This window comes from Arachis ipaensis, chromosome B08 (genome assembly GCF_000816755.2).
Source record: "Arachis ipaensis cultivar K30076 chromosome B08, Araip1.1, whole genome shotgun sequence".
NCBI classification, from domain to species: Eukaryota; Viridiplantae; Streptophyta; class Magnoliopsida; order Fabales; family Fabaceae; genus Arachis; species Arachis ipaensis.
In genome coordinates, this window is record NC_029792.2 from 121,485,418 (window position 1) to 121,499,230 (window position 13,813).

Consider the following 13,813-nt stretch of genomic DNA (forward strand, 5'->3'; position numbering starts at 1 on the left):
AAGGCAATTTGATTAAAAAAAATTTTCAAGGACAAACTTAAAAGAACGAGTAATCTAAAGGCTAATTTGAGTAAATATACAACCAACCAGATCCAAAAGCTACAACTATTTTGTTCACGATACTAATTAAAATCGTGAGTAGAAAAAACATAACCGTGATCCTTGTCATAAATTGTTCAGTTATGAGAGACATCTAAAGTGATGCATCATAATAATGAAAGCTTACGTATCCTAAATTCCTAATGGGTATTCTTGCTGATACAAAGTACTACCGCAGCATTACCATTATTTGATCCATGAAGGAGCACATATTCCGCCTTTTGCGGGCAACAAGAAAGGAAAATAAGAAGCATAAAATTTATCAACATAAAATTTAGTTAATAGTCATAATATACAATACCATTAAAGAAAACTACCCAAACATAAAAACTCAATACCCTTTCTAGCAAAACCCATATAGATATCTCCCTTTATCTTAGTCATAAAACCCACTTAAGATCAAACAATACAAATTACAACAAGAGATAAAATTCAAAGTAAATATCAAACCACAATACCTCAATTTAAAAAGAAAAAGCCGAGTTTGGAAAATGACATGATGTGGAGAAGCAAGAGAAATGAGATGCAACAAGGACACTCTGAATGTGCACCGGCATGTTTAGCGATAGTACATGAGCTGCTGTCTTGATGAATTACCAGCATATCCGTCATACATGGCTTGGGATCCCCCGGAGTTTATACCCATTGATGCAGGAGCTAGGCCATGTTGTCCAGACATCTGCAGAAGAGCTTGACCTGAAAGGCCGGATACAGCAGCTTGACTCAAGGCCAGCTGGCGCTGATACGCCAACAACTCAGCAGGAGAATAGCCTTGGTTCATCCCTGCAGTAGGAAGTATTTGATATGGTTGAGCAGGAGGAGGCAGAGGATTTGAAGCTGTTCCAGGAGGAGTTGGCTTGCTGCCCCATGAACACTGCACAAACCAATGAAATTACATTTTATTCACACAAACGCGGAAACATGCCGAATTTTGGTGTGCTTCGCAACCATGGAATTTCATTAAACTCATTCATTTTCATTTTCAATTCAAACAAAATAATAAAATGAGTCTATCATTCCATGACATATTGACATGAATGCTATATGTATAGACTTGTCATCTGAATCAAAATCCCAAACCCTCCTACATGTGACGTCTTTTTTACGGATGAGGTCAGGTCATTGGCACGGATGGGTGCATGTATGGGTCTAAAGTCTAAACATGTAAGAAACATGATCATCTACTGGCAAATAAGAAAGAAGGATTGCATCCTCACTCACTCGAGAACTTAAATAGATAGATGAGCAGCAAGCAAGTGGCAGATTTCTCACCTTCATAGACTTCCCACGAACTATTCTTCCATTAGCCATCTGAATGGCCAATGCTGCTTCCTCATGAGTGTTGTATCTGACAAATCCAAAACCTTTATCCCTCTGAACTCGAACCTCCTCAATAACTCCAGCCCCCAGTGCATGAAATTGACAGTGGAGTTCAGCTTGTGTTACCTGTAATAAAATACCACATTTGTAGAGATAAGATGAATCAGTTATCAAGAAATATGTGGACAGAACAATTCAAAGTGCTCAAGAAATTGCAACTTTGCAAGACAGACCAACATTTAGACCATTACTGCCAGTCTTGACAGAGATATTCATCGATAATTATAAATATGATTTATCTAGAACACAGTACAAGGTTTTCTTATTGTTATTGTATTCATCAATAAGTAGATGCAAATATTACAATTAACTTAAATCTCAACCATGACTTCAAATTGCAGAGACATTGCAATGAGTTTGGGAAGGTTCCAAACAGGAAAACCAAACCTGTTATTAGACTAGGCTACGCTATCAGTCAAGTTCAAGACCAAGAACAAACTTGAATTTTAACTACACTAGTTCAAGGTCAAGTCAGTCATAATTTTGCAGGCCTAGGCATGTCTATATCACTAATCACATGCAGCAAGGCACTTGTGCAGTTGGAAAGATTGGAGCAAGATACTATTGCAAACACTATCAAATTCTTTTGGTATATTGGTTTTATCAAATGTCAAACTGATTACTGGATCGTGATACAGAAAACAGAAAATACAAGGGTTTTTACATACATATCATTTAAAAATATGCATGCTGTAAAAATTCATCGAATATTATACTTAGACGATTCACACACCAAACCATATAATTACATGCTTTTCAATATTTTTTGAACAAAGGAATGAAATTTAAGTTGTGCACAAATGTATGTGGAAACATAATGATAGCATTTCATTCTTCAAATACTATACATACATCATGGGGAAGGTTGCCAACATAAACAGTGGTGTATGCAGGATTGTTTTCAGGGGCATCCTCATTGCTGTTATCTTGACCTCCATCTGTAGAATACCCAGGGTTAAAAAAAGAGAGTACTCAATTATTGTAATCATTTAATTTCCATACATAAACTGATCCAGAAACAGCATTCTGAATATGTAAGGATAATACATGTTGCCAAATAATATTAATGTACTAAAAAAGTAAACAAAAAGGCTTACGAAACACTAGCTTAAACAAAATTAACTTTACTATTTGTGTCTGCTAGATATCTCTATCCACTTCATCTAAAAACATAGATAGAGTGCAAGCAGAAAATCTCAAAAGCCCATATATATAAACCAAGCATGTATCAAATCCGATCTAAGAAAAAACTAGCAATTAGAATTTTAGGAACATCTCCCTACAAGACAAGCTTTGGATGAAGCAATGTATACTACCAAAGTATGCATGCTACCAGAATAGCTGTGGTCTATTATACATTTTCACAGTTATGCAAATAGAATCAATCACTCATTTTTAGCAAGGTACACAATACCTGAAGACCCATTTGTAAGAACAACAGCATTTTGGTTGTCAGTGCTCTTCTCTTCATTGGAGCTAGTACTGGCACCCTTAGTTGCCCAATTGCATCGTATCTGCCTATTTCCCAGCCATTTACCTATAAGAAGCAGGAAATAGCACAAGTTGGTAGAAACAAAAGTAAATGGCATGAGAAATCAGAAATAATTTTTAAAAAAACTAAAAAGGAACAGATGATTAAATCACTAACCTGTCATATCATTTATAGCACTTTGTGCATCCTGCATATACATTGCATAGAGACATAATTAAATAGAAAACTAACATAGCTACACTAAACCAAACTAACTTTGCAGAGTTTAACTTGGAAAATGCCATTCAGAGTTCAGAACTTCAAATTGATCTTTATACATACATAAATAAAGCAGAAAACAATGTAATATAGTACAGCTTATGTAAAGTGGTTTTGTGCTCCAAGCGACATTGAGTATTCTGATCTAGTCTAATTTGGAAAACACTTGAAATCTTGAATGATAGCCATCACCATGTCTATCATTGTGAGTATAATCATAATACAACTTAAGGGAGGAAAGAGACCATGGGCTAAAAGAGACTATAGGATAGATTATACTTTTGTCCTTAATGATGGGTTCTGGTATCAAATCTTCCTAGAATGTTCTTTGTTCCAATTTTCTATCTAAAGTTGTATAACATCCTCAATTTCACCCTTCCATTCATTTGATGCCCCCCCCCCTTTTTCTTCTCTTTCTTTTCCCATCATCTTCCTTCATTCCTCTCCTCCAACCCAACTACTATCACCTCCACCACCACTGCCACCACCTTCTCTCTCCCACCACCCTCCTTGCCATAGATGCAAGTGTACCTTTCTCTTCAAGCAATCATCAACAGGTTCAGGGGTGGAAACTGGATACCTTTATATTCCTCTCCATGTAATTGATTGTATTAATATCTTTATGAAAGCCCCCATATTTCTCATCAGCATCACAGAAGAATGTAAAAAGAATATTTTCAAGCCTAGCAGCACCATCGTCAAAATCAATTGAGAATTATCACCTCCCTCTCAGATGAGACCCCAAGAGAAAAGAAAAGCACCCATATGGGAATTTCAATACCCTAGAAATATACACTTAGGACCTTCTCTCCATTGTTAATTTCTTCAACTCTTGAATTTCCTACTAGCTTAAAAATCAAGCTATCAATCTTCACCTAAGGCTTGTACCCCCATTGACTAACATAGATTATCCATAATCAAGAGCCTTTTTCATAGAAAATATGCTCCTATGCAATAGAAGTCTGCAAAAAAAAAAATTGGATCTCCTTTTTGGTGTGTTTGGGGGTGGGTGGTTGACTTGGGATGGGGGGTTGGTCTGAAGACGTTTTGAAATGTTGGTACCAAATTGAGGGGAAAAAATGAGGTAAATTTGAAACCAAACCAAAAAGCTAGGGGAGAAAAAGTATACTTGGTTTTACCTTAAAAAAATTAAAAACTATTTTCAACCTTTTAGGAGGGTTTTTCGGTTCATCACTCTAGCACATTCCAGTACACAAAATAAGCATTACCTGATGATCACGGAAAGAAACAAAACCATATCCTTTTGAGCGCCCAGTTTTGTGATCCCACATAACCCTTGCATCCCTGCAATAAATACAATAGAGAATGAAAAGTAAGTTCCAAGGCCAGAGTATACTGAAACTTGCAGTACAGTAACCTGTTTAAGAGTTAACTGTCCACACCAATTATCAGCCTTCAACTGTCACTAACAATAATGACTAGAGTACAGTCACCATCAGTCCATCTCAAAGAATAAACCTTGCTCTAGTGAACGAAAAAAATGAAATGAAGAGGGGGAAAAAAAGCAATGAGGAACTCACGAACAACTAGGATAGACTGAGAAGCATGCAAATAAAGTCGCATCAGTAACCTCTGGACTCAAATCACCAACAAATATATTGTAGTGCCCTGATGATTTTAAAATAAAATGAAAAAAAAAATAAACAACTAAAAATAAAAAAGAAAAATAACACCCCCAAAAAGGAACAAAAGAAAATCATCATAAGTCAAAGAAATACAAATGGAGTGTGCTTAAGAGTAACCTGAAGTATCCTCTCTACTGCTATTGGCATATGCCCAATTCACCTTAAGTGCTTGACCATATCTGTAGGTAGGAATTAAAAAAATTAAAAAATAAACAAATTAATTAATCAAGTGTTGCAGCACATTAAGGAAAAGTCTAACAAACTTATCAAGATTGAATAATTAAAATGACATCCACTAAGACATTACAATACATGTATATTGGCAACCATACGATAGGTGTATCAGTAAGAATCGCTATACACGGCAAGCCTCCACACAGTTCACATACCAATGCAAATATGGGAGATTCAAAATAACCAAGTGTAAAACATGATGCTTACAGTTGCCTTCCATGCAATGTCATTATTGCAAGGGCTGCAGATGCTCGATCATGATAGTCCACAAAACCATAAGAGGACTGAAAAAGCGATGTGAATCAGAAAAGTGACACTAATCAACAGAAACCAGAAACTAGAGAACAGATGCAAGGGATAAGTTAATTCTGCTTCCCACAGCAGGACTGATGACAGCAATTCGCATATAACATAACATGATTTAACGCAGTCTATGACCTTAGCTGCAGCATTTTCTATCAAGCTCTAAGCTTTCAGCATAGGCTATTCCAAGTAGAGAAGCCCATTTTCACTGCCTAAACATCATGATAGACAAGTGATCATAATTTTTTATGGCAATGAGAAGGTACTAACACCCCCCATTCATCAGATCAAGAGAGGATTATAAAGAATGAAGTTAGTGAAAGAAAACTCTTTTGATATTGAAAGTTGGTCTCATCAAACATTTTCAGTTAGCTAAAGCCCCCACTTACCATATCCATATTCATTTTTCATAATTCATATTAGTAATATAGCATAGGAAAATAACACAATTCTATTTTGTTTTTAAGGCGATGCTTGTTAAAAGAGGAAGACGACGAAAACTATAAATGAAGAGCATCAACTGAGAACATCTAGTTTAATACGGAATCAAACCTTTTCTTTTCTTATGAGCTTGCACCCAGCCAGAGGACCAGCACTCTGAAAAACTTCTGCAAGAAGTTTATCCGTGACATTTACATGAATATTTCCTACATAACTGAAAGGACAGAGCCTCAGATTATTTAGGTGGCACCATACAAAAGCTGTATACTACTTCTGGTACATTGAAAACGTAAAGGCAGAAAGAAATCCAGCACTTACACACTACGGCATGAAGAAGTGTCAAACCCAGGGGGTAGATTTCCACCTGGAACTGGCTCCATCTGCTAAATTTCAAAACTAGAATGAATAAACAAGGAAAAGGGAAATGTCCAAGCAACTACATGAAGACTCCCGTATAGAACCAAAGGGAGAAAAAGAAGACAAACCAACCAATAAGTTATACGAAACAATTCAGGCCATTTCACCAATTGTAAAAAAAAAATATTGTTCAGTACTCAACCCATTGGGGTAGACAATTCTCTGAATGCTTCAGGCATCCATAATTGATAAATATTTTTATAGATTCGTGCAGTAGTATTGTCAATTGTCCAGCAATTTTTATCATGTGCCGCCTTACTATGAAACCTTACGAATAGTTGAATAGCCACTAAATGAAGTTGAAAGGCACTTATCATATATACTTAATGAAATGAAATTGGGGAAAAACAAAACCAAAGGTAGACTCTTCGTATAAATTTTAAAACGCTGTGAAAGTGGAAGAAGAAGCTCAATACAAAACCATAGAAACCATGGTCAATTAAAGATTTATCCATTTACCCTAATTTTATTCTTCAGACCAACGCATATGCAATTGAATCCATAGCAGAAAGAGTAAAACGCAGCACTGAATACACTAGTTGAACAACATACAAATATCTATTACTTACAAATTAAACATATATATTTTTAAAAAAAATTAAAATAAGAACATAAAATCCCGAAAAAGAAAGTGAAAGAACCTGAGACATTGCAGCAGCAAGCATGCCAGGGTGGTACATCTGCTGTTGTTGAAGCAAGGCTTGTTGCATTAGGGCTTGTTGTTGTTGTTGCTGCAACTTCAGCCTATGTTGCATATTCCACACAATAACCCCAAAACACACACCGAGAAATCAATCGCAACTTCTCTCGTTATTTCTTCTCCCGATTGATTCCTGAGAAAAAGAGGTAGAACGAAATGGTGTGATTAAGAAACCAAGATTCGAAGTCGATAATCTAAATAGTGACGAGATGAAACGCCAATCGGTGATTGGAATCTGTGATTGGGGGAAAAATAAGGGTTTTTCTGTTTTCAATTTGAAGTTTTCGGTTCTGAGTGCTTACCGTGAATGTGAGAGAGGAAGAGGGCGATGTGGGTGGGGGTGGGTGTGAGGGTTGCGAAAGATGGTTCCCAATTGCGTGTGGCTACTCTTTCTTTTTGGAATTTGCACACTCTTTGTTTCTTCTCATTTTCTCTCTCTCTACTTTCTCTCTCTCTCTCTCTTCCTTCCATCCACTTACTACCACTGTAACTCAAACCACGGGATTCGGACCTTTGGTAGGGTCGGGCCTAAACCCGTTTAGTTTTACCCTATCCGCCTATTTTTTTTCCTTTTCTTTGTTTTTCTGGGCCAAAACCCGAGGGTTAAGGCTTAGGACAAAGAAATGAAATAGGTGGAGTTGAAACCATTTTGTGGACCGGCCTCAATTTCGACCCTCAAATTTATAGTTATCCAATTAACACTCTCAAATATTAGATTGTGTCTCACGCTTGTCTCTATAGCTATTTTCGTTAACGGAGATCTGATATGACACGTTAAGTTGACATAATGTGTATCTACGTGGCACCCAACTTGCTAGAATTGATGTGTGATGAGTGAATGATGTGGCAAAAGTTGAATGAACTCAATTTTTCCAGTAAAGTCTCGAACATATTGGAAAAAGAGGATCGCAAATTGAGTTCATTCAAATTTTGCCACGTCATTCACTCATCACACATCCATTCTAGCAAGTTGGGTGCCACGTGGATACACATTATGTCAACTTAACGTGCCATATCATATCTCTGTTAATGGAAATATCTACAGGGGCAAATGTGGATCACAATCTAATATTTGAGAGTGTTAATTGGGTAACTATAAATTTGAGGGTCGAAATTGAGGCCGGTCGAAAATTTCAGAGACCAAAATGGGCTTCAACTCGGGTGACACTTAGCTGTGGTCAATAGAATAATAAGGATTAATAGTCAAATTCATTTTTAAAAGACTATGAAGCATAGTATATTTGTATGTTGGACACATTTTAGATACGATATTTATGGACATTCGTCCAACATACATGTATGCTGTGTCCAACCGTGTCTTAATAAAAAATAAAAAATTCTTTTTTAGACACACTTAGACACACCTAAATATCATTACGTATCAGCATATTCACCCTTATTCTTAACATGCATTCATGCGTCCCTGAAAGATTACTCATTCTTCAAATTAGTTCTCAAATGATTTTTTTAGTCATATTAGTCCTTGAAAGATAAAACGTAAGTCAAATTGGTCCTTCCATTAGTTAGATGATGACATGTCTGAAAGATTACCATGTGTTTATAACACGCAGCAGAAGAAAAAATAATTTTAAAAAGATTTATTTTATGCTTAAACTTTATTCAAATAAGAGGTAACTACCAAATCGGTACTCGAAAGATTCTGACGCTGACAAAATGGTACCTGACTTTTGTTATTGACAAAATAGTCCCTAAAAGATTTTAAAATTTGACAAGCGTGCCCTGGAGCTCGCCGACAACAACAACAAGCAACAATAACAGCAGCAACCCCAATACACATTTTTCTCTCTTTCCTATCGCAGCAACAATCTCAACAGCAATAGCAACTTCAACAGCAAGAGCACTATCAAGGACCATTACCACCACCATCGGAGCGACAACAAGGCCTGGAATTGCTGCATCTCCTCAGTCCCTCAGCCTTTCTCTCTTTCTCTCTTTATATTTATATATGCAGGTTATGTGTTTGTGTAAAATGTCTGTGTGTGTGAATGGATATTGTTATTATTATGGTCCTCCGATAAGAGAAGGAAGGAATGAGGGAAAAGAGAGAAGGAGGAACAAGCAAGGTTAGGTTTTGAATGTGCAGGTTCTTCTATTGGTTATGTTCTGAGTTCTGATGGTGTTGTTTTTGCTGTTATTGAGGCTTCTGCTGCTGCAATTAGGAAGAGAGAGGGAAGGAGGTAGTGTGCGTTAGAGAAGGGGCTGTAATGGGGAGGGAGAGGGAAAGGGGCTGCGATGGGGAGGGAGTGTGCATTGGGTAGGGGGTTGCGATGGAGAGGGAGGGGGGAGTGTGCATTGGGGAGGGAGAGGGAAAGGGGGCTGCGATGGGGAGGAGGGATTAGGGTTTGGGGTGGTTTGCCAAGTCACGGCGGCTACGTTAGCATTGTGCTTGCCGGAGATTTGCTTTGGCGAGTTCGAGGACACGCTTGTCAAATTTTAAAATTTTTTAGGGACTATTTTGTCAATAGTAAAAGTCAGGTACTATTTTGTCAGCGTCAGAATCTTTTGGGTACCGATTTGGTATTTACCTCATTCAAATAATATATATAGATCATATCTAAATACTTTGGACGCTTTAGTAAAAAATTTATTTTTCGATTGTACGAAGATTCTATGTGTATCCATACCGAGACCAACCTTCGCTATCAGCTCATTCACCAATGGATATCTGATTTAAATTGAGAAATCTCTTTGTAACTCTTTGCACACCATAAAATTCTTCTCCAAGAATTAGACACACATACGTTTATATGTGTAGAAATAAAGAAATAAAACTCTTATTTTGGTTTTCGTCTTTTTTCTTTACTCTTGGCATAGATATATATAGTATGAGATTTGTTACTAATTTTAAATTTGAATCTTTCAAATTTATGAATCATATCATAACTCTATTTGAAACATAATCAATTAGGATCTCATCTAAATTTAGAATTCAAATTTAGAAATAGAATGTTATTCTCAAATCTCATCTAGTATTCTCAATTATCATACTATTATTATATTTTTGGTACTAACAAAAAATATAATAATATTTTATTTGAATTAATATAATTATTTATTTGATCAAATTAAAATAATAATTAAATAATTCTACAGCAAAGATTAGAACGCTCGTTAATGTGTGACCTCATCGGTTCAATACTAAGTAGGTAGTAAATTAGGCATACTAAATTTACTAATCAATGTTGGCGTCTAACAACACTCCTCAACGACATGATAGTATGAATATAATTTTACTAAGAACTTGAGAAGAATAAAGTATAATTCCTTCCATCTTTCAGCTCTTGGTTAATCTTTAGAATATAGTTTAATTGCCAAACTCTAATTTATTACTATTATTATAATGAACTGTGAACGACTTCAGAAACTCATTTCTTCATTCATTCAATTTTCTTGGCCAATGTTTTATTCATTTCAATCATTATAATCATAGAGCTCAAACTCTTTACCGATAGTTGACAGATTCCTTTTTTACTAATCATTAATTCTATAAGTATTTCAATCATACCCAATATCTATTCAACTAGCATCATAGGATAGTATTAGGTATATGGAATCAAAATATAATAAATACATTGTTAATTACTATGACAGTCGCAAGTCAAAGGAAGCTTTATTACTATGTTCATCTTGAAAAATATCCTATTGACAAATATACATAAATTATAACCATTAAGAATTCTCAAATTGAATGAGTTCAATGGTCATGTCTCTATGTGTACCATCTATATATATAATTTAATAAATGAGATTTATTAATTTTCATCCAATGAAGACCATTATATATATATTGATATTTCCAGATTATTAATGTCCTTTTTAATAATCCTATGACCAAGAACAATTTAAATTAAATTATAAAAGATTTATCTCTCAATATTATAATTATTATCACAATGATAAATCTCTAAATTTAACCAAGGACCTTATTATATTAATATTTTAATATAATAACAATAACAAATTATTTGACAAATGATTGATTGGATTAGGATCATATTATTTATTCCCAACAGTGTCACGTTAAGTGCCACGTGACATGATGACGTGATAGGTTAATGTCACGTGTCACAAGATCATTGGTTGACGTGCCAGGTCAGTGACGCCTAGCATGCCACGTGTCACTTGACATGTCAAAAAGTTATTTATAATCAAAATAGTCTATAAAATTTCAGACGCAAGTCATTTTCATCCCAAAAATTTTAAAAAATGATCAAATTAGTCTTTATATATATTTTTTATTTTTTTCATAATATTAATTTTGAAAATTTTTAAGGACTAATTTGATTAATTTTTAAAATTTTAGGGATGAAAATAATTTACGTCTGGACTTTTAGGAACTATTTTGATTATAAATAACTCTTTCGCATGTCAAGTGACACGTGGCGTGTTAGGTGTCACTGACCTAACATGTCAACCAATCATCTTGTGACAAGTGGCATTAACCTACTACGTCGTCATGCCACGAGGCACTTAACGTGATATGTCATCATCTAACTAACGAAAGGACTAATTTAACTTATGTTTTATCTGTCAAGGACTAATATGACTAAAAAGAATTATAAATAACTTGAAAGCTCACACGCTGGATGTTGAAAATTTTCTCAGAAATTCTTAGCCCAAAGATTATCCATATTAAATCATTAAGAAATAAAATATTTAAATGCAGAAACATACCTGAATTCATAAACATGAATCATGATGGGAAGAGTTTGGATCTTGTGGTTCTTTCGATTTTCCTCAACCAAATCCTTCTGTATCTCCAGGCAGTTGAATTGCAACTTCTCTGATGAGGAAAGAGTTGTTGAGGGGGCTTTGGTATATTGGGACCGAAACCCTGAAGGCACTATTTATATTTGAGCATGCCACCCATTAAACATTAAAGCTCAAATAAAATAGTATTTAAAGTCCAAAAGATAATATATCTAAAATCTAAAAGATAATTATCTAAAGTCCAAAAGATAATATCTAGTTTTATTCTCATTTAGTTCCAAATCAAAAGTAATTATGACTTATTCAATTTAGCATTTATAACAATAATTGATATCACCATTATATAAGTCATTTAATTGGAAATAGCATAATTTGTGATTATAATTAATATATGTATTGCCCACAAACAAATTAGAAAATTAAATAATTTCATAACAATCTCCCACTTGAGCTATATATATATTCGTTCTTGACATAATCACATCTTATAAACTTTATACGTGCATCTGAATGCTATTTCTCTTGTTACTTTAACAATCTTGTCCGTCTCATATATTAGATATGGAATTACCGCAGCTTTTATCACATTAGTGTCATGACTAAATCATGATGATCACTATACTAATATATTTAACGACATAGATTAAATTTGGATGAGTAATATGGAAATTACATGCCAAGTGATCTCATGCATGTTTATTTCCAGTTGGTCCAATTTTAAAATTTTATTGAGATAAAATACAAAACAAATATTGTAAAATGAACATTTCATGTAACATGAAATAAACCATCAACTTAATTCTGCAGAAAAATAATTCAATATCTCTCATAGGACATATAGCATAAAATAAACTTCCACTAAACCAAAGTATCATAAATATTGACACCCATCCGAGCCGTGTGCCCATGAAAGATTTAGGGATCAATTCCTTAGTTAATAGGTCTGCTAGCATATACTCTGTTTCTATATGTTCTATGGAAATCTATTTTTTTCTTGAACTTTCTCCTTGACAACTAAGAACTTGATTGTCTATATGCTTCGATTTTGTCAAGTTCTTATTATTTGTTGGAGTATAGTACTATTGACTTACTGTCACAAAATATTTTCAATGGCCTTTCAATGTCATCTACTATACGAAGTTAAGTGACAAAGTTTCGTAACAGTATGCCAAGAAATCGAAATCAGAGTACTCAATGATCTCCAAATTTTCTGATATCCGACAAGTAAGCATGTAATCCTTTGTTCTCTTTTTTAGATAATGCATTACGCATTTAACAGCTATCCAAGATCCATGCCCGGATTGTTCAAGTATCTACCAAACACTCCCACTATAAATGATATATCGGGACGTGTGCAGACTTGAGCATACATTAAGCTTCCTAGTGCTGATGCATAAGGTTTAATCATGCATTGTTTTTCTTTCAAGATCATTTTTAGGGCATTGCTTGAAACTAAACTTGTCTCCTTTAGCTACGGGTGTGTCCATTGGTCTACAACCTTCCATGTCATATCTACTTAAAATCTTTTCAATATAGTTCTTTTGTGATAATCCAAGAATACCTTGCGAGCGATCTCTTAGTATCTCGATTCCTAATATAAAAGAGGCATCACCAAGATCTTTTATTTCGAATTTGTTCGGTAGAAATTTCTTAGTTTCATGCAACAAGCCTATATCGTTACTAGCAAGTAGAACGTCATCAACATATAAGACAAAAAAAAGTATTTCCTCCCACTGAACTTGCGGTATACACATTCATCTATAATATTTATCTCAAAACCAAATGAGGTAATGACTTGATTAAATTTGTGATAGCATTGACGAAAAACTTGTTTGAGATCATAGATAAATTTTCTCTTTTCTCTGTTGGATCTCCTTAATGACATTTCTTGAGATTATTGAGCTTGCTATATGGATTAGGATTGAGGAGGATTCTCATTATTTTTCCTGTGCTGTAGCAGTATCTTGAGTAACAATGATATTCTCATTATTCTCTTGTACTTTAACTGGATCTACAGTAGGATTCTCATTGTGCTCTTGTACTATAACTGTGTCTTGAACAATAATAGGTATAAAGACCTGATCATTATCAGTTATAGAATCCTCATCAAAA

At 34.7% G+C, this 13,813-nt stretch overlaps 1 protein-coding gene across 2 annotated transcripts; it reads right to left on the bottom strand.

Moving 5' to 3' along the window:
* LOC107613064 (oligouridylate-binding protein 1) lies at positions 339-7,457 on the bottom strand. Of its 2 annotated transcripts, none has more exons than XM_016314912.2 (13): positions 7,273-7,457; positions 6,912-7,103; positions 6,172-6,233; positions 5,965-6,067; positions 5,317-5,393; positions 4,993-5,054; positions 4,771-4,858; positions 4,459-4,534; positions 3,128-3,158; positions 2,894-3,016; positions 2,332-2,417; positions 1,372-1,545; positions 339-973 (listed from the first exon to the last, which is right to left on the bottom strand). In XM_016314912.2, the coding sequence occupies exons 2-13, from the start codon at positions 7,023-7,025 to the stop codon at positions 659-661; spliced, it is 1,311 nt and encodes a 436-aa protein (XP_016170398.1). In that variant the 5' UTR covers positions 7,026-7,103; positions 7,273-7,457; the 3' UTR covers positions 339-658. The 2 variants fall into 2 exon arrangements, with proteins under 2 accessions (XP_016170398.1, XP_016170397.1); XM_016314911.2 differs by having other exon boundaries at positions 6,172-6,236.